This window comes from Mchenga conophoros, linkage group LG20 (genome assembly GCF_057382185.1).
Source record: "Mchenga conophoros isolate Kocher_MC1m ecotype Shallow Benthic linkage group LG20, M_conophoros_male_GT1.1, whole genome shotgun sequence".
Lineage (NCBI taxonomy): Eukaryota > Metazoa > Chordata > Actinopteri > Cichliformes > Cichlidae > Mchenga > Mchenga conophoros.
Window position 1 is genome coordinate 17372498 of NC_140545.1, and position 27781 is coordinate 17400278.

Genomic DNA, 27781 nt, shown 5'->3' on the forward strand with positions numbered 1-27781 from the left:
ACTAGACACCCTCATCCATTGAGGCCCTGCAGGGTTGATCAGGCCCCGGAGTGTGTCAGTGGTTTATGTTAAATTGTTATTTCTCTTCTTCTTTCTTCTGTTTAGTATTTTGTCTTAGGCCTTTTTATTGACTTGATACAAGTGAGTTCTGTTTCCTTTTTATAGTCCCTCAAGGTGACAACGTCGTATGTTTTAGAAAGATATTAATAGTTTCATTATAACTAATTTCAGTTTATACCCAAAATATCTAACCAGCTTTAGTCACCGAAGTATTGTCCGCTAGTACTAATGGTATCAATATTGAAAGTTAATATTTGTATATATGCCACTGTTATGTCACTTAGCTGTGTATCTGTGTAATTTAGGCATGAAATCAGCAAAATCTGTAAAACTGGTCATTTAAGCTATGAGCATGTTAGCTCTTTTAAAGCTTTAAGCCAATGAGTGATAGTGATTGCAGGCTGGTGCCACAACAGTACAGTACATTTAACACTTGAGTTGATTGATTTTATTGGTCTGAGACTTAGGTGGTGCAGAGCAGCACCTCATTGCGAGACTGACACAGAAAACTGCGTGACTGACCTGACACATTCAATTTTAGCATGCAAGCCAATAAATCAATTATAAAAAGGATAATGAATTACTCTAAATTACTCTAAATTACTCCATGTCATGATGGTTCCTGTCAGATAAAATGCTGACATTTTGTAAAATAAACCACATTTTGTTTTAGTTAACAGCCCAGTTTATGTTAATGTTTTAGATATAATGGGCAATCCGTTTCAGTTAAAATGGGTCACCATTTGAATTGAGTTTCAGAAGATATTCTATTAATTCTAATAAATAATGGGATGTGAAACGTTTCAAACTAGCAAGACTTAGGGGTTAGCCTGAGAGACTCAGCTCAGGGTGAAATTTTTCCTCTCATTTCCTGCGCGAACAACACTCGCTTCAGCTTTAACAGATAGCTCAGCCCATGTCAAACACGTTCAGTCCGTTGGAATAATATTACAAACCAGGTACAATATCTTTCTGAAGACAGACAGCTCGTTAATGTAGTTCTAGTTTAATGTCAGTCAACAAGTGCCTAAGTTTACTTTGTTGTCTTTTTGGTTTGTTATCCTAGCTAGCTCATTAGCTAAGTCGCTAGCTGTTTAGCGCCAGCTCCCAGCTCCCCGATGCTGGTTTAATTGCGTTAAATACCCTTACTAACAGTTTGTATGTGACTGACAGCTGTGTTGTCTGATACTCTACGCGACCGGAGTGAAAAAGAAGATTGGGTAAGTGAAGTTTCACATAGTAATGCAGCTACATTACCTGCCAGATGGGCTTAGAATTAGTACGGGAGTCATGTTTGACCCTGTTTGTTTAGTTGGGGAGAAAATAAGATGTTTATAACGTTACCTATAACACAGCTGGGGCGATCTGGTGCTTTTGGCTAAAATTGACGACTGGCGTTTATACTTTAATTAATCTACATTTGTGTCGAGTCCATTGCCTCGGTAATGCGGATGACGTAATGTTTTCCTCCATTCCTGTACGTGAGCTCAAAAATCACTTACATTTTATCTTTGACTCGTGAAGTCTATCATCAGGTCAGATACCCATTTCACACACATGCTGGACTTGGATTTAGACGTTGTATTAAAGTGAAAATGAAAGTTTACAGCCTGGGCCGCCTAAAGGGCGCTGAGGCCTGGTCTGCCATGTGTCATGTGATGAAGAATGCCATGGAGGTCATCGGCATATTGATGTTCAACATTAATAACGGTTTAGTTAAACAAGAAATGTGCTTATATGTGATGTAATGTTGATGTGTTTCTGCAGTGATGGTGCAGCCACAACCCGATGGCCCCATGCAGTGGGAGATGTCCGGAGAAGAGAGTGGAGGGACCCTGAGGGTCCCACCAGAGCTTGCAGCCAATGAAGTGGTGACCAGATTGTTGAGTGACAACCAGCAGCTTAGAGGTAAGCGTGTTCAGACTAAAAAAAGGTCTCTTAAAAGAATATCGCTGCACTGAGTGATGAGCTCAAACAGCAGATGCAGAAAGAAAGAAAGAAAGAAAGAAAGAAAGAAAGAAAGAAAGAAGAAAATCTTGTCCTTTAAAAGTCATTTTAGAAGCATATTTGTGTGGTTCATTATTTTAAAGCATTTATCTACATTAACTCTTCGATTCAGTGGTCACTGGGATATACAAACTGTATGCAGAGATAACACATACTTTCAAAGGTTACAGACAAGCTTTTTTTCCCCCCTAGAAGTTCTGTTTCTATAAGCATCTTGGCTCTTAAAGTGTCACATCTCATTCTTACAATGTCTCTGGTGTTAGTCACATTTGCATGGTAAGGTGAAGACCCTACAGCATAATAGAGGGAAAACCCCAAAGAGCAGACAATCCCCTATGAGCAAGTATCTGATGATGTTGGTGAGGCAGAACTATCATTTAACAGGAAAAGACGTCCGATTTGTACATTTGTTAAAAACCTCAATCTATTTTCAGATTTCCTAGTGTAATGAAATCTATAGATGTGTACGGAGATATTAATGGCTGAAAAATAGAAAGTTCATGAGTTACAGATATACTTGTGCCGCTGTAGATGGAAATATCTGTGGGAACGCTTTCTCTCTAACTACAGGTCATTTACACACTTGTATACTCAATTCCAGGTCTCAGTTTGCAAGCACATGTTACTTAAGATACAAATTCCTTTATTCAGATTTACAAATTAGTAAGCATTTATGGAGACCTAATGATGCATGCAATGAAGTTGAACAATTCTTCACACCTGTTTGCAAGTGTTTTGACTACAACAGATGCCTCACAAAGCAGCAGGATCCCCCTTTACCTACACCACAAATACAGACAGAAAAACATAAGCTAGATCAGCAGAAACATGGAGGCGTTGATTCAATGAGAGCATCCTCCTGCTCTCTTGATATTTTACATGGATCTTTGTTTAAAAATGTCTTTCAGTCTATCGGTCACTGTGTGCTTACAATTATCAATACCTCACTGATTTCCGGTCAGGTCCCTGTTTATTGTAAGAATGCTGTTATTCACCCACTGTTAAAAAAAAACCTAAGCTTGACGCTACAGACCAATTTCAAAATTACCGTTCATTGCTAAGATTTTAGAAAAGGTTGTGGCTAAGCAGCTTATAGCTGTTCTAGATGAATACAGCATTCTGGATGAATTCCAATCTGGCTTTCGTAGATCTCACTCTACTGAAACTACACTTCTTAGAGTCTCCAACGACATTTTGATGAGATGTGATGCAGGAGAATGCTCCGTTTTGTTGATGTTGGACCTGACCTCTGCCTTTGATACTGTGGACCATCATATTCTGCTAGATAGGCTGAGACACTGGCTGGGTATATCAGGGGCTCCTCTTCAGCACTTACTGAGCACTTTTAAGGACATTTCGTATCACTGCTATGCAGATGATATTCAGTTATATATCTCCTTTAAGCCCCATGATGTTTCCAAGCTACAGATTTTGCATAGGTGCATAGACTCCATTAGAGGTTGGATGGCTGGAAACTTTCTTCAACTAAATGAGGAGAAGACTGAAGTCCTTGTTTATGCTCCTAAAACATTTGTTCCTAGTGTTATGGAAAACTTGGGTCCACTTGCTACATTTGCCAAACCTTCTACCAGGAACCTTGGTGTTACTATTGACTCAGCTCTGACTTTGGACACTCATTTTAAAGCTCTGGTCCGCTCCTGTTTTTATCACTTGAGAAACATTGCTAAGCTGAGTCCCATTGTATCGCGCTCCGAATTAGAAATTGTCATTCATGCATTTGTTTAATCTCGTTTGGATTATTGTAATTCTTTGTTTACTTGTTTATGTAAAGCCTCTTTGGAGCATCTGCAAGTTGTTCAGAACGCTGCTGCAAAGCTTCTGACCAAGTCCTCCAACTACTCCCATGTCACACCCCTGCTGATTCAGCTGCACTGGCTCCCTCTTAAATTCAGAATCCACTTTAAGGTTTTGACCTTGACTTTCAGGGCTCTGCATGGACAAGCACTAACATATATAAGTGAACTTTTACATCCATACATTCCCAGCAGGTCCCTGAGGTCACGTGACCAGGGCTTGCTGGTTGTCCAAAACACAAGGCTGAAAACAAAAGGTGACAAAGCTTTTGTAACTGTGGCCCCCAGACTGTGGAACTCTCTCCCTTTGAGCCTGAGATCTGTGGACTCAGTGGTCGCTTTTAAAAAAACAGCTAAAAACTCATCTTTTTAAACCTGCTTTTGGTTGATTTTGATTTTTATGTTTTAGCTTATGTGAAGCACTTTGAGATTTTTATCTTGAAAGGTGCTATATAAGTAAAATTTTACTTTACTTTACACACCTTGTGAGTCACAGCACTTTAACTGTGTCCAGTATATAGTATGGTATGCTCGGTATGCTTTCTCTCTCAAGATAAGTGCACAAAAAAATACTTTATTAATGTAAATAATGTGGTGTGTTTACTGAGTACACATTACTGTTTCAAAGGAACATTTAAACAAAGTATTTTCAGTCATTCACTGTTGAGTTTATAGAGTGTAAAGAGGAAGCTTTCTATATTCAGTTATACAGCAAACTATCTGAAGTTAACTAGCATTAGTTGGCGTTAACCTTTATATGCTGCAGCTCATGTAAATTAATTCAACTGAGAAATGTTTTTACTGCTAATAAAGTTGAACATTTATTTTGTCAACATTTGTATAATGGTAAACATGACTAATAGACACAGTAGCGAACAGGAAGGCGAGGAAAGAGTCAGCAAACTGAGTCTGTGTCATTATTTAAACTCTATGCTAGGGCTGCTCAATTAATCGAATTTTAATCACGATTACGATCTGGGCTTTCACAGATCATTAAAAATGACTGAGCTGATTATTAGCACCTCCCTCGTGCTTTACTCTCGCGCTGCTCCGTGCGGCAAATCGAGCGCACCTCTCTGCATTTCGAACACACATCACAACAATTAAGAGGACCCGAGGGAAGCTCGGAAAGCTAAGCAGAAGTTATTTGGAGAGGAGAGTGACTGCTAGTGATGTGCAATACCACGGATTTCCTTTCCGATCCGATACCAAGTACTTTTCAGGGTGGTATCGACGATACTGATCCGATACCGATACTTTATACAAAAAAACGTATTTTATTTATTGTATCTCAAATTATAGCGTCATAATGATTACAGGTCATCAGATTACTTGTTCTTATCACTTAATAATGCATAGTTCATCATATGGAAATAAAAAAAACTGAAGTTGTGCGCTATTTGAACATGTTGCCTGCCTGCAGCACTAAAGGACTCTGTGAGAGACGTGTGTCTCGCCCTAGCAGCACCTGTCCCTCTCCTCCTCTTCAGTTCGTCTCAACATACGCTACTCATATTCTGTGATATGATTTACTCTGAGGTGTTTGACAAGGTTAGTGATGTTGCCACAACCAAACATGCCAACCCTCCCGATTTTTCCGGGAGAATCCCGGAGCCACCATTCTCCCGAATTTCCACCTGGACAACAAAATTGAAAAACCATATCGCAGAATTCATAGCGCGGCCGAGCCAATTCCAGTTTCCAGCAATGGCGGCAGCTACTTAGTTTTAATATTACTCTTATTTCTCTTTCTGGGTCGCAAAACCCCCCCCAACTTTTAACATGTTTTCAGGTGAGAATGTAGCTGTGTAAACTTCAATTATCTGAGCCAATCGACACATCGTCTTCAAACCCCCGCAGGCTTTCACTACTCGGGTTAAACATGATATATAAGTCACTTTGATAACTTAAAAATGTTATTGTTTGGGTTTTACAGTGTTTTGTTTGTTCGTGAGTAAATCGGTTTGGCTGAGATTAAAGTTATTAGATTAGATTAAATTAAATTTAACTTTATTAATCCCTCAGGTGGGTTCCTCCGGGGTTTTCACACAGCTGAATAAACACCAAACAGAAAACTAATTAAAGAAAGTGTGAGACGGTCGAGAGTTTACGCCAGCGCCTGGTTATATTTTAGATAGCAAGGAGCAGACGGCTGAGTTTCACTCCACCGAGGGAACTCATGACGTACTACCCGGCTTTCTTTAGACCGTGAAGGGCGGGTCCTCAGGTGGAAGCAGCCTCTGAATTTGGACACCCCCGCTGTTTCGGTGACATTTAACGTATTTTATCCGATAAATAAACTCTGTAAAATGTGCCCTTTTGATTGTCTCCCTAATTCTGAGGTCTCAAGGTTGGGAAAGTATAGCCACAACACCTCACTCTTGGAGCACTTTTTTGCCACATGTATCGCAAACCATGTCTCAGCTGTTTGTGGAGGTAAAATATGTCCGCACAATTAGGCTCAGCCATTGTTGTGAGTGCGCGCGCCAAGGGGCTGCGAGCCATTTATACAGCCGTATTTCGCACATGACTATGAAAGGCGGAAGAGGAAGTAGTTCCTTTGAATGTAGAGAATCCGAATGTTATAGTTTCTTTCCACTGTGTTGCTGTTAGTGATAAACTACAAATTAACCCTAAATGACTAAAAATATCGATATTTTAATGTGAGAATCGATTCTAGAACATAAATGACTGGTATCGGAGGAATCGATATTTCAGGATCGATCCGCACATCACTAGTGACTGCCGTTGGTTGAAAAGAGAGGTAAAAAAAACTTCAGTGGTGTGGAAACATTATGGGTTCGCAGAGTCAGACGTGGATCAAGTAGACATAGTGTGTAAACTTTGCTACGGTGTCGTAGCTGCACCACAGAGCAACACTGCAAAGTTCTCTAAACATAGATGTTTACATTTTTCATTTATTTCTTATATTGCAAACATTTGCACTGTTATCAGTATTTGCACACTATTTTATATTATTTTTTAAAGTCATTATTCAATACATTGTTATTGTTAACCCTTTAAAGCCGGTCAGAGTGGCACGCTCCGTTTTGCATAACTATTTTTAAATCCCTGTAGAACCATAACTGCATAAGCTAGCGCAATAATTTTTTTGCATATGAAACCGGAGTTGTTGTACTTACATCTTATGCCATCAGCTGGTCCTCGGTCACGGTTTCCCTCCACATAAAGCTTTGCAAAAATTGCATAAAAGGGCTTGCAGGAACAAAAACATAATATTCCAGAAACACGCAACGCGAACTATTGCATGTCCGCCATTTCCTGCCCGAAACCGGAAGTGACGTAATTTTCACGGAAAATGTCGTTTTTTTACTTGTAGGCCTTAAAAGCCTACAAGTAAAAAAAACTACAGTTTCTGGAATGCTTAGAACTCGAATTGCACTGCTGGAAATAGTTTATTTTGATGCACATGCTGTTTTCTTTGCGAATTTGCATCACAGGATTGTTTTTTGTTTTTCCTGCCGTGTATAAAAATTGCTGTATCTCCAAAATAAAACTATGAAGACACTCAAAATAAATTTCCTGTTGTTGTAAACTAATTTTTGCAAATTTTTTGTATTTAAAGTTTTGATGGATAAACCTCTTTAATTTCTCCAATTAGAAATATATGTAAAAAAAATGTTTGTAGTTTTTTGCACTTTTTTGCAATTAATGTAGTTACTATGGACTTAATGCATACATATTATTAAAATATGGGCTATAACAGTTGTATTGATGTATAGCAACTTGAAATGCTCCCAAAAATGGCACTACAACATGTAAAAAAATAATATAAGCTCTGGCGGACTTGGTTCTATGGTAGGTCTTAAAGGGTTAAATAAATATCGTCAAATAATCGAGATCTCAATTTCAGTGAAAATAATCGTGATTATCATTTTTGCCATAATCGAGCAGCCCTACTCTATGCTCATGTTGACATCAGCTATTGTTGTTAGTCAGTTAGGAAAGGGTGTCATAAAAATAAAAGTCATATCTGAGTGCATTTCCAAGAACTGAGCAAGAGTTTGTAAAAGTATAATTAGATTTGATGTGTCAGTGGAACAGTTTTTCAGTTAAGCAAATTATATTTATTAACATTAATTCAAGGAAACCATCAGCAAACTAATTCAGTTACTCAGTAATATCATTAACACGCAGTCGTGTGAAAAGCATAATTTTCACACACCGAAAGTACACCCTTACAGCAGGTGTGACCATTTCTAAAAAAAATTTAAGGTTGCTGGTTTTCAGGTGCATGTTAACACAGGAGTGTCCTATCAAATTTACCCCAAGGTCAGTGCATGCAATGCTAAGGGAGATTACAAAACCCTGAAAGCTACTTCTCAGACTCCACCGGCTTCAATTAGCATGTTTAAATTCATGGATTGACAATTAGAAAAGGACTAAAGGAGTATGGCTGTACTGGAATGGTTCCCAGGAGAAAACTTCCTCTCGCTTAAAAAAAAGATGGGAGCATAGCTTAGCTTTGCAAAGTTGCCTCTGAACAAATCACAGGAACTCTGAAACAATGTCTTTGGATAGATGAGAGCAAAGTGGAGATTGTGTTTGGTTATAATGCACAGTGGCACATTTGGTGAAAGTATTATAGAGTCAAAGCTGAGGCTCTCTATCTGACAGCTAAAGCTTAGCGTAAAGTGGGGTCATGCAACAATGGGACAGTGATCTCAACCACATCGCCAAATCTACACTAAAAAACCTCAGAAGAATCAAAGCGTTGCAGTGGCCGAAAGTCCAGACATCAGCCTGCCTGAAATGATGTGTTAGGACTACAAGAGAGCTGTGCTTAAACAAGTGTACAACTAAGTGAAGTGGAGCAAAGAGGAATCAGTGAAATATCCTCCACAATCGTGTGAGAGACTGATAGTCAGGTACAGGTATTTCTGCAAGCTACTGAATCACAGTTTCACAGATTTGTCTTTTACAGGACTTTGCAGAGCCTGTGAAATGATTCTTTTTCACATGACTGTATTTAGTATATATTAGTCTCCCCCATCTCCTTTTACCACCTCATTCTGTTCCCACAGAGGCGCTGCGGCGGAGCAACCTGGCCTTGCGTCAGCGCTGTGAGGAGATGGAGGGATGGCAACGAAGGACAAAAGAGGAACGAGAGTTTCTCAGCTGTCGCTTCCAAGAAGCAAGGTCCCTGGTGGAGAGGCTGGCCCAGGAGAACCACTCCTTACAGAGCATGGTGAACGGACCTGGCTCCTCCAACACCTCGTCTAATCACTGCTGCAGCTCCAGCCAGACTGAAAACCCGCAGCTACGGACAGCCAGGAATGGACCAGTGGACGGACCACAGGTTGGCTAGCTGGAAATTGATAATTATTAGTCATGTTTCCATTTACCTACTTTCAAATTTACAAAGGCAAGCAGACATGCACCAAATCTGTGTGTCCTGTAGATGTATATAAAGCAATCCTTACTCACACGGGTCTTTGTGTGGCCCCTCAGTACAGAAACAAACTGTTTTAGCTCATCCCCCCTTTAAGCTAGCTTTCTTTTGATTGGCTGTTCCTCAGTAACGAAATGCTTGGGTAATAGGTGGGTGGGATTTTTTTGTATAATAGCCAGAGATTAACATATTAGGGATATCTGCTCATATGACAACATACAGAGCAAAGATTTTAAAAAAGGTCTTCTTTTTTTTAAATTTTTTAATCCTGTTTAATACGAGCCTCCATATATATCATGGGAAAGGTGAGAAATGGACTTTTAATCTTTTCCATTATGTCTCTCAGACTCTAGATCAGCGAGAAAAGAAGAGAGTCGAAGATACAGAGCAATGCACACAGACATCACCGCCTCGCAGCCTGGTAAGATGTTTGTGTGTGTGTTTGTGGCTCATGTTCATGTGCTGTCATGGTCAGTCAAACTCTGTTTTTTTTTTCTGCTCATATTTTTCATCTAATCAGTGTGTCTGTGTGTCTAGGATAACACAAGTGTGCATAGCTCATTGAGTTACGCACAATCCTCTCCCCCCATATCATTTTCAGATGAACTGGGAGATATAATGGGCAATGACAATAGCCAGGTGAGCCCGGTCACTCCCATCCTAATTCTACCAGTCAGATCTCTAACGCTGCACCTGCAGCCCTCACACATCCAGTTTGAGCTTTCCTCACCTAATCTACAAACAGTGGCTGAGGTCAAAAATTGTAACTAATAGAAAATGTGACTAAAATGACATTGGCAGCAACTGAAGTGTGTTGGACTGTGTTTTACATTCAGCAGCATAAATTTTGAGGTCAAACGTGGGGGTTTTTTGGACAACACTCAAATAAAATTTGGAAAAGACAGTAACACAGTTTATCCCAATCACAACCTCTCCTTTTCTCCTTATCCACATGGTGTTGGATGTTTCGGTGTAGTTTCAGTGCTGAAGCCCACAACGAACACGATCCATTTTTCTCATTCTTCTCTGTATGTTCATCTATTTAACCCATCTCTATGCCACTTCCATGTTTTTCTCTGGAGCCTGTGGAAGGTGCAAACGAGTTCCTGCAGCTGCTGAAGAGCCACAAAGAGAAACTGGAGGAAGGGATGCGAGAGCTGAGAAGGAAAAATGAGGAGCTAGAGAAGCAGAGGGACGAGGGAGAGAAAGAGAAGGAGCGAATGCTTCACTGCATAGACCAGCTCCGGGGTAAACTGGCCCAGGCACAGGTAACGTTGATATCCAGGCACATAAAAGTCTTTCAGATGAGTCACTATGGTAAGGTAGTAATGTAGATGATCCTGGCAGCGTAAAGGGAACATTTACTAGCAAAACAATGTGTGAATGTTCTGTTTCTGTCGCATAACTTTCCAGATTTGTATAGCATGAACTGCCACTTGGCCTTGAATGTAACACCGAGATGCTACTGTAGATAATATAGAAGTTAGTTGGCATGTTAAGGTAAAAGTTAATATGAAATCACAAATACAATAATAAGTAAAATCGGTAAAAATATTAATAATATAAATACCAAATATTAGCAATGATTTATCGGTAATGTTACTGTACCGTGTAGCTAAATGTGCTGACCTCTATCATTTCGCTCACGGATGCTGCTGCATGTAATCATATTTGAAATATGATTGAGGTGTTTCAGGTTTTGGATTGGTAGTCAGACAAATCAGCTTCATGGTAAACAAAAACTAATCACATCAAAAATAATAAAATAATTTTGAGTGGCCTTCCTAAAGCCATGACAGAACAACACTGTTTAGGTTACGTTGAAGATTCATGTCTCAGTTCCACCTGGTGGCTTTCAGCCTCCTTGTGTGTTCTTAGCATAAATGTTAAATAGCAATTAGCACTACAGTTAATAATAACATTTGAAAACATGAATAAAGAAGATTTAAAAAATGATAAAAATGTTATCAGAAGAAATCTCCTCACAAAGTAATGGCTTGTTTTCCTCTGTTGCATTTTGCGTGTCACTGGTAGATGTGACCTTTCACTGCTTGCAAATTACAAAAGAGATAACGTGATGATAAACACAATCTGTTTTGTCGTCTGTGACGTGGAAAAACTTGTATGACTGTTTTACAGACGAACAATGTTACTGAGGAGGTTGTCCAGCAGCGCTCTGAGGCACAGCACTCGTCCGACTGGTATGAAGCATTTTCACTTAAGCGCACTGTTGGAAACTAACAGCACTAACTTTACTTTCTGCTAAACCTTTAACACAGTTCTGTTTAATGATACAGAATATCTGCAGAGAATTGCTCTCTTTTGGAAAATGACACCAGCATGCTTTTTGATTGCTTAAAACAACAAAAGCCTCACTTTTGAGATGCTGTCTTCCTTCTCCTTCCTCTCTTTCTGTTCCTTTTTTCCAGCTCTAGCCTGGCTAAGCTCACAGAGCAACTTCAGGCCACACAGGGCAGGTGAGCCCGCAGTTCTGTGTGGCTTTGTCTTTCTCACTGTTTGCACATCTGCTTCCTGCTCTGCTGTCTTCTCCATCACTGCAGGAGGTCTACCTGTGTGTCTCTTATTCTGAAAAAAGCCTGTTTTCCTTGTTTGTTTGTTTGTTTTAGGAAATGTATTTGTTCTTATTTCATTTATTTTATTAGAGCTGCCAAACTTCAGCTCACAGACCAATAACACAATAATGTTGTAACACAACAGCAATGATTTGTCCAGTGTCATCTAGTATTTTATCTCATTCATGATTAGGGATGGGTATCGAAAACCGGTTCTTGTTGAGAACCGGTTCCCACTGTTTCAATTCCTTGGAATCGTTTGCCACTTTTATAAACGATTCCCTTATCGATTCCAGTCGCCCCGAATGACGTCATCACGTTGAGTAGCGTCTTTTACCCAGTAGGAAACACGGCGCCTGAGCGGCACAAACGCTCAAAAGTTTGGTTACACTTTATGAGAAAGGATGACAACAGGGCAACGTGCAATACTTGCAAAGTAGAGATTTCATCAAAGGGAGGAAACACTACGAACATGCAAAAGCATTTGCTCAAAAAACACGCGATTGCGTTCAAATAAAGTCGTGTTTTTGATCCGCTCCGGACTAGCGAAGCTCAACCCAGCAGCAGCGGTAGCGTTTCCACGTCCTCTCCCGTTAATACTGCAGGTAACTAATCAATTAGCATTGCACATTATGTTAGCGCGATTTACCTTATTACAAAACCTGCTATTACTGTGCGTTGCATTTAGATAACCATGATGAGAGAGACAGAGTCTGGCTGGCTCAGATGCTGGCAGTTCTCGCTGCAGTCTACCGGTAGTGTCTCCTTTCAGGCCAGGATAGACGAATGTCACCGAGCAGTGTCTAAGTTTGTGGTCAAAGACTTGCACCCATTTGCCACAGCAGATGCCCCCGATTTCACTTTGGTAAGTGAATGTGTTTAATTGTAGGCAGGACATTACTGGATATTCTTGTGTAATTGCTACAGAATAATTTATGTTAAACTTTGTTATTGCTACAGGAGAATATTTATTTTATTATTTTACATATACATTTTTTTTCCTGGGGACCCTGTGACACCCCATTGAAGAGCCGTAGGCTGTGGATCTCTTAAGATCTCACTGTTGGGTTTGTAAGGCCATGTTACTCCTAAATTTCTATCTTGTTCAAAGAGAAGATATAAAACACAGTTCTAAGCTAATCGACTTTAGTGTTCTCCTTTTTAAAAAAAAAGAATCGATAAGAGAATCGATAAGGAATCGAATCGTTAAACAGAATCGAAAATGGAATCGGAATCGTTAAAATCTTATCAATACCCATCCCTATTCATGATTTCCAAAAGTTATTAAAAGACATCCTATAGGGCTGCACGATTAATCGTTAGAAAATCGCGATCTCGATTCATACTTATGTGCGATCTCATTTCCAAATGACAACGATTTAAAAAAAAAAAAAAGACGACGATTGTACCGCATTTTGATCTGCATGAAAACAAGCGCTCACTCTTCCTGCTCAACAAATGGCAAGGGCGGAGCCTTATACCACGTGATACAGAAGCTGTGCCATGTGATGCTAAAATTAGCAGGGAAAAAACAACGGAGAGCACGTCAGGGATGAGGAGAAAGTGACAGGAGAAAATCCATCCCGGTCAACCACCCAAACATCAATAACAGGAACCTTATACAACGCTTCACGTCGAACTCCCGCAGGCACAAAGAAATTACGGAGGCTATCACTTATCACCTGACCAAAGATATGGCTCCCATCAACACTGTGCAAAACGAGGGATTTAGGAAAATGATCAACACCCTAGACAAACGCTACACAGTGCCGTCCTGCAACTATTTTTCTATTGTTGCACTACCTGCTCTATACACGCAGTGTCGAGCAACGGTGGAGACGGAATTACAAGCAGTACAACATTTTGCGGCAACAACAAAATGTGAGACATTTATTGTTTTTATGTTTATTTGTTGTTTTTATGTTCAATCTCAACTGTTACGAAGTTGATGTGCAGTTAATAAGTGCAATAAATATTTATACTGGAAAAGAAAATCGTGAGAGAATCGTGATCTCAATTCTAAGCCAAAAAATCGGGATTCTCATTTTATGCAAAATTGTGCAGCCCTAACATCCTATAAATGTTTAATCCAGTAATGTACAAGTACAATATTTAGATTTTCTTACTACTTTAAATTAATTTATTTTTATGTCAAATCAACCGGTCTTTCAAATTGTGCTTTTATAGAAAAGATCAGCTCTTTGCATCTAATATATAATGATATGCAGTATATTGTATATACATGCTGTCTGTTTGTATTAGACAGTAATTTAAAAAGGGCATTCCTATATTTATTTATTTATTTATTTATTTTTCAATATTTGTCACTGTCACTGCCTGTTACAAGTGATTTTTATTTTGTAGGTATCGGGAGCTGGAGGAGAAGCTTGATTACCTGCAGAAGAGCTCAGCTCAGAGGGACAGAACTGAAGCCCTGCTCAAACAGAAGGACAAGGACTGTGCCCAGGTATCACATGTGACTAGCTGTCATTTTTACTCTGAAAGCATAAAAAAATCTTCTACCTCCTATACTTTTAATTCTAGCAAGCGGAGTGCAAAAAAGCTTGTTTGTGTTTTTGTAGCTGGCCAAGGACTGCGAGGCCCTGAAAGCTCAGGCAACTTCCCTGCTAGGAGAACTACAGGAAAGACAAAGCTGGTTGGACAAAAGTGAGCATGAACGCGTACTCCTGGAAGACAAGTAAGTTGTTACATCACCTGCAATAGATCCATACACAGAATTATGTCTTAGTTCACCCTTTAGGTGTGCTCATGTGTTTTGTTTTGTTTTTGCCTGTGTGCAGATTAAGCAGTAAAATAAAGGCCCTGCAGGTGGCAGAGCGGGAGCTTGAACAGCAGAAGAAACAGCATCATGTAGCCATGGACAAGCTGCTGCTGCAAACCCAGAGCTTGGAGCAGGCCCTGAAGTCAGAGAGACATGTTGTCACTGAGGAGAAGTGAGTCCAAGACGCGTACAGATAGAAGAAGCCAACATGATTCATATGTTTCTGCACTGTTGTGCTATTTAGAAAGATGTATTTGAACGGAGGAACATGCATTAAAAAAATGTAGAAGCTTTTAACTGCTCCCTTATTTAACAAGGGGCCACCAGAGTGAACGGATATGTATGTTTGATTTGGCACAGTTTTTACATCGGATGCCCTTCCTGACACAAGCCTCCCATTTTATCCGAGCTTAGGACTTAAGGGTACACTAGCTTGTGATGACCCTGAATAATTACTTTACTATTTAATCTTTTGTGCAAAAAAGTGGTTCTATATTAGAATCGGAATCAGAACCTTTATTGTCATTGTCACAGGTACAACGAAATTAAGAATGTTCCCCAATCATTGCATTACACTATTGATGCATTACACTGGTAATTATACACAATTATAACCTAATGGGTTTTAACCCAAATTGTGGTCAAAGTCATATGTGAACTGTGATAGATCACTAGCCAGACAGACTGATTGGTAATAGCTCTGTGTTGTTAACAGTCTCTTTGGTCATTCCTCCTTTTGGTTTATTGAACGTTTACCAATATATTGCACTTTATTTCCTCAGGAAAAAACTGACACAGCTACAGCATGCATACACGTGTCTCTTTAGAGACTATGATTCTAAACTGAAGAATGAGGTAAAAATAAAAACCCAACCAAACACACATTAAATTAAAAAAGGTTTTTACACTCATTAGTTTTGGAATACCTTGGGGGTCAAGTCCAAACATGAATCTGTGTTTATGCATTCCAGGGTGGAGATCTGTGCTGCCGACTGGAGGAGGCTGAGCGAGCGCTGGCCCTGAAGCAGGACCTGATTGATAAACTGAAGGAAGAGGTGGAGCAACAGAAAGGCTCCCTGGAAACAATTCCTGTCCTTACTGCACAGGTATTCCTTCTTAGCTGTTGAGCTGACTTATAAAGTGGTCACTTGACAGGTCTGGTAGATGACAGTGACTATGGACACATATTGACAGTTGAAGTAAACAGCGGACTGACAGTCTACAGATGAACAGCGGCCAATGTAGCTAAGTTTATGCATAGAATGCAATTTGCAGTCTACTGACATCTAGTGGTGAGATTTTACACACTGTAACTTTAAATAAATAAAAAATGATTGCATTACTTTTTGAAAATTTCTATAAATTGGGAGATATTAGAGATATGATTTCTTTAGTTCACGATAGTGGTGTAGTGAATCTCATTGTCACGACCCAAGTGGGATGTAATCAATGTGGAGCAAAAATGCTCAAATGCTAATCGCAGCATCTTGAATCTGACACAAAGACTGTTTGAGAGCCACCGGTGCAACTTAGCTCTTGTCTAGAAATTCTGTCCATAAAAATTATGAATATAAATGGTGTTGAGGACAGTCGTGGTGGAGACCAACTCTGCTGCGATTGTGTTCAGCTCATTGCCTGAAATGTGGATGAAACTCTCACTGCGGGTGCACAGGGACCAAATGACCTTCTTCCGTATCTTTCAATGGAAAAATGCCCTCTCCACACGCACAAAGTACATGTAGAATAAATGCACACTTGAATATCTGTGAGAGGGTAAGGGGCTCGTTCAGCATTCCACAACCAGAACTAAAGCCACATTGTTCCCTCTGAATCCTAAATTCGACTAATGGATGGACTTTCCTAACCCCTGGTATAGACATTTTCAGGAATGCTGAGTAGTGTAACACATAGGTTCCATAGGCCTGGCCACTAGATGCTCTCCCTTGAGTGCCCTCCACATTATCCCAGCCAAGGTGAACTGGTCCCTCAGATTCTTTCCTCTCATTGGAGTCCTTTGAATCACTCTGGAAAATCTAAAGTGCTAATAATTGTTTCAAACCACCACAAACTAAGGTGACTTCAGCAGCTGGCCTGGAAAGAGTAGAGAGAACCTCAGTATTCTTATAATGATGACAGCACACATTTGAACTTCAGTCTTCATCAGCCACGCCGACATTTTAACATGTATGTAATGCCAGTTTATTGAAATGAACCCAAATTACTGCATGAAAAATGACCTCACATGTCTCTCTCACCCAGGCTGAGATCTACAAGGCAGATTTCCTTGCTGAGCGAGAAGCCAGAGAGAAGTTAAACCAGAAAAAGGAGGAGCTGCAGGAGCAGCTGAATCAGGCCTTGGCTGAGAATGAGAGGCTTAAACAGGAAGCTACCGCACGGTAAAAACCAAGACATTGCAAATTATAATAATTATTTGTGTCATCAGATTGGGTATGTGGATGTGTTTATGCTTCATTATGTGTGTTTCATCTGCATGTACAGTTAATAAGATGAGATTTAACATAGAACTTTTCAATGCTCCCTTCTGTTTCAGTGCACGTATGGAACAAATGAAGATGAGACACCTGGATGACTTCTCTGCACGGCCCACACTCATCCCCCCCCCACAAGGTACAGAATCATGATAGTTTTATTCTCATGAAGCTCTACTTTCACTACTGAAATAGAGAAAATTTCATGCTGTGTGTTTTTTGGAATTTATTTTCTTTTTTAATTTATTCACATATAGGGCTGCAATTAAAAACTATTAATTTGTTAAAGTTTTTAACAATTATTTTATTCATTAGTAGATTCAATGTTTTGTTCATAAGATTCAAAGAAATAGTAACGCTCTTTGGAAGTGCCCGTATCTTATGACGATGTCTGTTGAATGTCTAGTTTTGCTTGACCACCGTCAGTTTCCTTTTATGCAGTCACTAAAGAGCATGTGCTATTGGTTTGAAATCAGGTCACTGACTTGACCATTGAAGAATATATCCCATTTCTTTGCCTTCAGAAACGTTCGGGTTGCTTTTCCAGTATGGTTTGGGTCATTCTCCATTTGTACATTGAAACGTTATCTGATCAGTTTTGTGGCATTAGGCTGAATTAAAGCAGAGTGTAAATTATTATACACTTTAGAACTCATTTTGCTGGCCATGAAATGCTTGTCAGTCCAACTAATTATGAGCCTCTTAAAATGGAGGATTATGTAAAAAAATGTTTGTAAATCCTAAACATGTATTGTAATACTTTTTTTTTTTAGGTCTGCACTTCAATTGCATCTTGATTATTTGATTGAAATCCACTGTGGTGGTGTACAGAGGATAAATGGCTAAAATGTGTCATTGTCCAAAACCATTTGGATCTAACTACATACAGTGGGGCAAAAAAGTATTTAGTCAGCCACCGACTGTGCAAGTTCCCCCACCTAAAATGATGACAGAGGTCAGTAATTTGCACCAGAGGTACACTTCAACTGTGAGAGACAGAATGTGAAAAAAAAAAATCCATGAATCCACATGGTAGGATTTGTAAAGAATTTATTCGTAAATCAGGGTGGAAAATAAGTATTTGGTCAATAAGAAAAATACAACTCAATACTTTGTAACATAACCTTTGTTGGCAATAACAGAGGTCAAACGTTTACTATAGGTGTTTACCAGGTTTGCACACACAGTAGCTGGTATTTTGGCCCATTCCTCCATGCAGATCTTCTCGAGAGCAGTGATGCTTTGGGGCTGTCGCCGAGCAACACGGACTTTCAACTCCCGCCACAGATTTTCTATGGGGTTGAGGTCTGGAGACTGGCTAGGCCACTCCAGGACTTTCAAATGCTTCTTACGGAGCCACTCCTTTGTTGCCCGGGCGGTGTGTTTTGGATCATTGTCATGTTGGAAGACCCAGCCTTGTTTCATCTTCAAAGTTCTCACTGATGGAAGGAGGTTTTGGCTCAAAAACTCACGATACATGGCCCCATTCATTCTGTCCTTAACACGGATCAGTCGTCCTGTCCCCTTGGCAGAAAAACAGCCCCATAGCATGATGTTTCCACCCCCATGCTTCACAGTAGGTATGGTGTTCTTGGGATGCAACTCAGTATTCTTCTCAGTATAGGGTGGCTGTAGCTCAGGTGGCAGAGCAGGTCAGCCACTAATCAGAAGGTCGGTGGTTCGATCCCAGGCTGCACCCTGGCTGCATTCCAAATATCCTTGGGCAAGATACTAACCCCATGTTTGCCTACTGGTGGTGGTCAGAGGGCCCGGTGGCGCCTGTGTCCGGCAGCCTTGCCTCTGTCAGTGCGCCCCAGGGCAGCTGTGGCTACAATGTAGCTTGCTATCGCCAGTGTGTGAATGTGTGTGTGAATGGGTGAATGACTGAATGTAGTGTAAAGCGCTTTGGGGTCCTATGGACTAGAAAAGCGCTATACAAATGCAGGCCATTTACCAGGCCATTTCTTCCTCCAAACACAACGAGTTGAGTTTATACCAAAAAGTTCTACTTTGGTTTCATCTGACCACATGACATTCTCCCAATCCTCTGCTGTATCATCCATGTGCTCTCTGGCAAACTTCAGACGGGCCTGGACATGCACTGTCTTCAGCAGCGGAACACGTCTGGCACTGCGGGATTTGATTCCCTGCCGTTGTAGTGTGTTACTGATGGTGACCTTTGTTACTTTGGTCCCAGCTCTCTGCAGGTCATTCACCAGGTCCCCCCGTGTGGTTCTGGGATCTTTGCTCACCGTTCTCATGATCATTTTGACCCCACGGGATGAGATCTTGCGTGGAGCCCCAGATCGAGGGAGATTATCAGTGGTCTTGTATGTCTTCCATTTTCTGATGATTGCTCCCACAGTTGATTTTTTTCACACCAAGCTGCTTGCCTATTGTAGATTCACTCTTCCCAGTCTGGTGCAGGTCTACAATACTTTTCCTGGTGTCCTTCGAAAGCTCTTTGGTCTTGGCCATGGCGGAGTTTGGAGTCTGACTGTTTGCGGCTGTGGACAGGTGTCTTTTATACAGATGATGAGTTCAAACAGGTACCATTCATACAGGTAATGAGTGGGGGACAGAAAAGCTTCTTACAGAGGACGTTACAGGTCTGTGAGAGCCAGAGATTTTCCTTGTTTGAGGTGACCAAATACTTATTTTCCACCCTAATTTACGAATAAATTCTTTACAAATCCTACCATGTGAATTCATGGATTTTTTTTTTCACATTCTGTCTCTCACAGTTGAAGTGTACCTCTGGTGCAAATTACTGACCTCTGTCATCATTTTAAGTGGGGGAACTTGCACAATCGGTGGCTGACTAAATACTTTTTTGCCCCACTGTATATGTTGTAAATAAATGCAACAGTGAAAAAGGAAAATACTTTTCAAATTAGCGATCCTACTTTTTTGCCTAAATATTAGCACGGGTATTTGTGGATGTTATTCTTACAGTGTACTTTTAATAGTAATTATATAATAATAATAACTTTATTTATAAAGTGCTTTCAAACAAAGTGCCGTACAACTATTTGAAACTAAAAAGATAAATAAAAGTGATACATAGTAGGGCTGCACAATTTTGCATAAAATGAGAATCCCGATTTTTTTTGGCTTAGAATTGAGATCACGATTCTCTCACGATTTTCTTTTCCAGTATAAATATTTATTGCACTTATTAACTGCACATCAACTTCGTAACAGTTGAGATTGAACATAAAAACAACAAATAAACATAAAAACAATAAATGTCTCACATTTTGTTGTTGCCGCAAAATGTTGTACTGCTTGTAATTCCGTCTCCACCGTTGCTCGACACTGCGTGTATAGAGCAGGTAGTGCAACAATAGAAAAATAGTTGCGGGACGGCACTGTGTAGCGTTTGTTTAGGATGTTGATAATTTTCCTAAGTCCCTCGTTTTGAACAGTGTTGATGGGAGCCATATCTTTGGTCAGGTGATAAGTGATAACTTCCGTAATTTCTTTGTGCCTGCTGGAGTTCGACGGGTATGGGGAGGCGCTGTATAAGGTTCCTGATATTGATCAGAATCAGAATCAGAATCAGAATGGGGTTTATTGCCAAATGTTGAGCAGGTTTACAACATTAGGAAATTGCTGCGGTGCTTCAGTGCAAACATAGTGTCATAAATAGCACTTAAATAGACATGGAAAAAATTAAAAGTAGGGATAAGAATTAAAAGTGCTAAGTGGAAAGATATGTGCATGAGATATACATGAGATATATACATGAGAATAAGAATTAAGAGTGCTACGTTGAAAGATATATACATGAGTGCAGGTGGTGATCAGTGCCAAACATGGAATGATGCAGTGACACAGCGTAGGGTCATGTGTTAGTGGCGGGTACAGTCATATGGTTATTGTTCATGTGTCCAACAGCAGAGGGGAAGAAACTGTTCTTATGGCGAGAGGTTCTGGTGCGAATGGACCGGAGCCTCCTGCCTGAGGGGAGCAGGTCAAACAGACTGTGTCCATGGTGAGAAGGGTCAGCTGAGAGCCGAGCTGCACGCCGCAATGTCCTGGAGGTGTACAGGTCCTGCAAAGATGGGAGTCTGCAGCCAATCACCTTCTCAGCAGAGCGCACAACACGCTGCAGTCTCTGTTTGTCCCTGATAGTGGCTCCAGCGTACCACACGGTGATGGAGGAGGTGAGGATGGACTCGATGATTGCAGTGTAGAACTGCATCATCGTCCGTGTTGGCAGGTTGAATTTCTTCAGCTGCCTCAGGAAGTACATCCTCTGCTGGGCTTTCTTGATGACGGAGGTGATGGTGGGCTCCCACTTCAGGTCCTGGGTGATGGTGGTACCCAGGAAGCGGAATGAGTCCACAGAGGTGATGGGGGTGTCAGTCAGGATGATGGGGGGGAGTGGGGCTGTGTGCTTCCTGAAGTCCACAATAATCTCCACTGTCTTCTGGGCATTCAGCACCAGGTTGTTGTGGCTGCACCAGGACACCAGACGTTCAACCTCCCTCCTGTAGGCAGACTCGTCCCCGTCCGAGATGAGTCCAATAACGGTGGTGTCATCTGCAAACTTGATTAGCTTGACAGACTGGTGGGTGGAGGTGCAGCAGTTGGTGTACAGGGAGAAGAGCAGAGGAGAAAGAACACAGCCCTGAGGGGAGCCGGTGCTGATGGTCCGGGAGTCCGAGACATTCTTTCCCAGCCTCACATGCTGCTTCCTGTCCGTCAGGAAGTCAGTGATCCACCGGCAGATGGGATCAGGCACATTCATCTGGGAAAGCTTGTCTCGGAGATGGTCTGGAAGGATGGTGTTGAAGGCAGAGCTGAAGTCCACAAACAGGATCCTGGCGTAGGTTCCTGGGGAGTCCAGATGCTGCAGGATGAAGTGTAGGGCCATGTTGATGGCGTCGTCTACAGACCTGTTGGCTCTATATGCAAACTGCAGGGGGTCCAGGAGGGGGGCCGTGAGGGTCCTGAGATGGGAGAGAACTAGGCGCTCAAAAGACTTCATGACCACAGATGTCAGAGCCACGGGTCTGTAGTCATTTAGTCCAGTGATCCTAGGTTTCTTGGGGACAGGGATTATGGTGGAGGACTTGAAGCAGGCAGGCACATGACATGCCTGCAGTGAGGAGTTGAAAATGCCAGAAAACACTGGGGCCAGCTCGTTTGCACAGTGTCTGAGGGTGGCAGGAGACACACCGTCTGGGCCGGGAGCTTTCCGAGCATTCAGGTTCTTAAACTGCTTCCTCACATCTGCTTCATGAATATGAAGAGTTGTGGTGGGAGGAGGTGGTGTGAAATCCTCTTTTGTGTGGGGTGAGGAGGGGGGTGTTGTAGGTGAACGGTTTGAAGGTGGTGATGGCTCTATGGAGGGGGGAGAGGTGGGGGAATTAGTGTCCAAAGTGTCTCTATTGTTGGGGCCGTTGGAGGTGTGAAGGCTGCCTGATGGCTCGTCAAAACGGCAGTAGAAGTCGTTTAGGGTGTTGGCTAAGAGCAAGTCATCAGTGGAGTGGGGGGTTTTAGGCTTGTAGTTTGTGATATTCCTAAAACCTTTCCACACAGAGGCCGAGTCATTCTCTGAGATCTGCTGCTGCATCTTCTCAGAGTGCTGATGTTTAGCAATGTCCACTTCTTTAGTGAACCTGTACTTGGCCTCTCTGTAGCAGTCCCTGTCTCCGCTTCTGAACGCCTTTCTCTTTTCCAGCCACAGCTTTTTGAGTTTAGGAGTAAACCAGGGTTTGTCATTGTTATAACTCACCCTGGTGCGTGATGGCACAATGCTGTCCTCACAGAAGTGGATATAGGAGGTGACAGTGTCCGTAAACTCGTCCAAGCTGTTAGAAGCAGCCTTCAATGTGTCCCAGTCTGTGGTCTCCAAACACGTGCGAAGCTCCTCCACAGCCTCGTTGCTCCACAGTTTTTTAGTCCTCACGACAGGTTTGGAGAGCTTCAGCCTCTGTCTGTACGCGGGGATTAGGTGGATCATGACGTGGTCAGAAAGTCCGAGTGAAGCGCGGGGCACCGCGCGATAGGGGGATCAGCGGGGCGCTGATCGTGCTGTAACAGTGGTCTAATGTCCTCTCCTCTCTGGTCGGGCATTTAATATACTGCTTATATTTTGGAAGCTCATGGCTCAGATTGGCTTTGTTAAAGTCCCCAAGAGCAATGATGAGAGAGTCCGGGAATGTCCGCTCCATGTGGAGAATCTGCTCTGCGAGTGCGCACTGAGCTGCCTGCGCATCTGCGTCTGGCGGGATGTAAACAGCGGCCAGGATGAATGAAGCAAACTCCCGCGGAGAATAAAACGGTTTGCTGTTTGATGTTTGATGTTTGGGTGGTTGACCGGGACAGATTTTCTCCAGTCACTTTCTTGGCCTTTACAGCTTCGTCATCTCTCACATGCTCTCCGTTGTTTTTTCCCTGCCAGCTGACTTCTGTATCACGTGGTATAAGCCTCCGCCCTTGTCATTTGTTGAGCAGGAAGAGTGAGCGCGTGTTTTCATGCAGCTTATGTCCCGGATCAAAATGCGTACAATCTTCATCTTTTTTTTTCTTTTTCTTTTTTCTTTTAAATCGTTGTCATTTCGAAATTAGATGGCACATAAGTATGAATTGAGATCGCGATTTTCTAACGATTAATTGTGCAGCCCTAATACATAGCAATACAAGTAAAAAACATAATACAAGTTAAAAACAGTAAGAATTTACAAACTATTTTTGCTATTAACTGTTTTGCTTTTCTTAGGCTACGTCCACACTGGTGGAAAAATGTCGAGGAAAAGCACCAAGTTTTTTTAAATGGACTAACAATGAGGTGGAGTTGTGCTCCGAGTAACACAAAAGTACAAAGTTGCAAAAGCGAGTGAGAATTAAAGAATTTGAAGAAAAGCTATCTGAAGCATGTACAAACTGATATTAATCTTTAATAGGGCTGTCAAAATTGAGAGCAAACAAAACAACTGCTGTATAATGCCCTCCGCTATCTTTAATTGGTCACATGACTGCATCATATGACTAACATGTGTCATTGCTTTTAAAAGTCTCCGTTTTCGCTGTCCACACTGCGACGCGAAAGCACCATCTTCAAATGTATGCATTTTCGAGAGCGTTTTGAAAACGCTGCGCTTTCTTTCGGGGAAAATGCTGTCTCGGTGTGGACGGGAGGCCAAAACGGAGAGAAAACAATGCATTTTCGTTTGAAAACGATTCATGGATCCATCCATTAGTGTGGATGTAGCCTTAATTCAAAATCGTGTGAAAGTCTTTACTGCATACTGCTACTGGCTGAGTACCTGCTTGCATGTGTCAACTTGATTAATGGAGCTGATTACAACTGGCTATATTACTGTCAGTGCAAAAGCCTCTTCCCAACAAGTATTGATTTAATCAGTCAGAACATAATGAGAGAGGGAGAGAGATGACATTGTACTAATTTGACAGCTGTTTGCGGTTTACTCACAGGTATAGAAAAGGTGATGAAGCAGCAAGTGCAAAATACCGCTCAGCTCTTGTTGTTAAATTCCTTCATGTTATGGTAGCCTTCCTTCTGGACACTGGTGCACTGCTGCTTACACGTGGCGAGTTGGCAGTTCGTCTTGTAATCGGAAGGTTGCCGGTTCGAGCCCCGGCTCGGACAGTCGTTGTGTCCTTGGGCAAGACACTTTACCCTACCGCCTACTGGTGATAGCCAGAGGAGCCGATGGCGCGATATGGCAGCCTCGCTGCAGAAGCGATATGGCAGCCTCGCTGCAGAAGCGATATGGTAGCCTCGCTTCTGTCAGTCTGCCCCAGGGCAGCTGTGGCTACAACTAGGGATGCACCGATACCGGTATCGGGTATCGGCCTCGATACCACATTTTCTAAAGTACTCGTATTCGTTAAAAGTCCCCCGATACCGAGGACCGATACCACGGTCTGAGACCTGTCTATGTTTGAGCGGCATGTAAGGGGTTAATCACAGGCGCCGAGTGCCCGCCCCCAGGCCCCGGCTGCAGTTCAGAGCTGGGAGAAAGCGAGGCGAGACATATCAGCTGTGTGGAACTATTTCAAAGTGAACGAAGACGCGACGCGGACTGCAAATTGTGCTCAGCGAAATTGTCCAGAGGAGGCTCTAAAGGTAGCGCATTTAACACAAGCAATTTAATCAAGCACCTAAAATCCCAACACAACAACGAGTACAAAGAGTTTACCCACGCTTATTAGCACAGAGGAGCATAGCTGATGCTATAGCAGTGGGACGGAAAATAGTTGGGCATTTTAAACATTCCGCCCTAGCCTACTCCCGCCTCGAGGACATTCAGGGACAGCTCAACCAGCCAATAAAGAGACTGCAGCAGGACGTACAGACGCACTGGAACAGCACATATTACATGCTCCAGTCCCTGATTGAGCAAAAGCGAGTGCTGGGCGTGTATGTGTCCGAGCACGAACTCCCTGACTATCTCGCTCACCAATGGGCTCTTATGGAGACGACTGTTGCCATCCTCGCCCCCTTTGAGGAACTAACTAAAAAAGTGAGCAGCTACGACGGACTAGCCTCTGATGTCATCCCAGCTGTGACTGTGCTAGTGACACTTCTAAACAGAGAAACAGACAAACAAATTTAAAATTAAATTTTGTTTTTTTTTATAATTATTTATTCTGTAATATGTTGCATACAACATTAAATAAATGTTCTTAATTCCAAACTAGTCCCTTGTTTGTTTGTTTGTTTTTTGTTAAATTATAGGACTAAAGCTGTTACCTGGAAATTTAAATCATGTTTTTATTAAGTACTCGGTATCGGCGAGTACTGAAATGCAAGTACTCGTACTCGTTTCCAAAAAAGTGGTATCGGTGCATCCCTAGCTACAACTGTAGCTTGCCTCCACCAGTGTGTGAATGTGAGAGTGAATGAATAGTGGAATTGTAAAGCGCTTTTCGGGGCCCTCAAAGCGCTGTATAAATGCAATCCATTATTATTATTATTATTATTATTATTACCAGAGAAACAACAGAACTATACTGAATTAAAATCGTCCTGTTGATAACAATAGACAGTCTAGTTTTTCAAGTCAAGATCAGTGTATACGTACTTGAGTAAATCTACCTTTAACCACCACCATGTACTGAGGAAATGTAAAACGTGGTTTCTCTTTTAAAGGTTTTCTTTCTCTCGGCCTTAGGTGTGTTCCCCCCTTTCAACACGGTGCCCCCTGCTCCCTCATTCCGTACTCCGGGATTGGGACCAGTCGGTGATCAAGGTCCAGTCGGAACTGAGGAGCTGCCGGATTTATGTTGTCCTAAGTGCCAGTACCTGGCTCCAGATATGGACACACTGCAGATACATGTAATGGACTGTATACAGTAACATAATCATTATTGCCCTGCACACCATGACAACAACATACATAGATATGCAGTATGTATAGTCTGTTTAGATTCAGTGTGTCTTCTCCCATTTCTGGGTGCCCGCTGGAAAAACATGTTTGGATAGTTGCACCTTACTCTCGCTTTCTCTCTCAAACAAATACACATCCACAAACCTGAACACAAATTCTGGATCTTTCTGTTGAACAGTTCAGTATGCTGGAATTGAGACAATTCATGCCAAGGCAATCTGATGACAGTTTGAACAAGTGAAAGAAAAGCAAGAAAATCAGCATGATATTTCCCTGTAGCTCTAGTGTGGATCCAGTCTCTGCTGTAGTTTTTCCCTTTCCACAATCATTATAATCATTTCTGTTCTTATGTTTCCCCTCTTACCTTTTCCTATGCTTACTTTCCTCTGAGACAGCACTTTGATGCACATTTTCTTCAGTATTTTTTAGATTCAATGATTAGATTCACATGATCCTCTATCCCCCATTTCCTTGCTTCTTTGCTTCAATGCTGTAGTGATGACAGAGGAGCACACTACATGCTGTGAAGTAAATGTGTATACTTGTAATTCCATCAGTCCAAAAGATCAGTAATTATTAGACCTAAGGTAATGATAAGTTTAGAAGAAAAAAAAGAAGTGACAATCCAGATGTTATACACATGATCATGTGAATAACATATTGAGCTTAAAAAAAAAATCAGATATGTTATGGTTGTAAACGTAGCTGTCTGCATTACCTCAGAACATGTATTATGATGTATTAGAGATGGATTTACTCTTGTTGGAGGAAAAAAGTAACCATTCTCTGTGTTCTGTGCCTGTGTACATGACTGACTGCACCTCATGCTAAACCCAGTCCTTAACCCAACAGCCCTTTTGTGACCCTTCTATTGTCTTAGCTTTACCTGTTGCACCTATTTATCTATCTGAATGTAAGATTTCTTCACAGTTTGTGTGGATTTTAACTAAGTATAGAAACATTTGTGGAAAAAATGCATCAAACTGTTGGAGATTCACAAAATAAATCAGTTATTCATTTGACTTTATATGTTTTTATATAGATATGGAATTGATGTTTCGTTTAGAAACACTGCTCCAGAGTGGGGTTCAAACACGTATGTCATGTGACATAAGTAAGGGTTTGGTGGCTCACCTGCTGTTTCAAGGCAGGTCAGGCGCAAGGATTCAGATTTTTTTTTTATGGGTTTTTCCCAGGCTGTTGGCAAGGCTCGCTAAAAATAAAGCTCACTGAGCCCCAAAACAGCTTGACACAATAAACATATCGGTCCATTCT

General features: G+C 41.5%; 1 protein-coding gene across 4 annotated transcripts; it reads left to right on the top strand.

Moving 5' to 3' along the window:
* The first annotated feature begins 915 nt into the window (after positions 1-915).
* Positions 916-27533, top strand: ikbkg (inhibitor of nuclear factor kappa B kinase regulatory subunit gamma). Of its 4 annotated transcripts, XM_085260967.1 has the most exons (17): positions 924-1019; positions 1234-1280; positions 1828-1968; positions 8927-9201; positions 9641-9715; positions 9832-9933; positions 10377-10562; positions 11434-11495; positions 11724-11771; positions 14232-14334; positions 14450-14565; positions 14669-14821; positions 15432-15504; positions 15621-15755; positions 16909-17045; positions 17201-17277; positions 26291-27533. In XM_085260967.1, exons 3-17 carry the CDS (start codon positions 1830-1832, stop codon positions 26473-26475), a joined length of 1866 nt encoding a protein of 621 aa, XP_085117093.1. In that variant the 5' UTR covers positions 924-1019; positions 1234-1280; positions 1828-1829; the 3' UTR covers positions 26476-27533. The 4 variants fall into 4 exon arrangements, with proteins under 4 accessions (XP_085117094.1, XP_085117095.1, XP_085117096.1 ...); XM_085260968.1 differs by lacking the exon at positions 11724-11771 and having other exon boundaries at positions 916-1280; XM_085260969.1 differs by lacking the exon at positions 9832-9933 and having other exon boundaries at positions 917-1280.
* Positions 27534-27781: the final 248 nt, after the last annotated feature.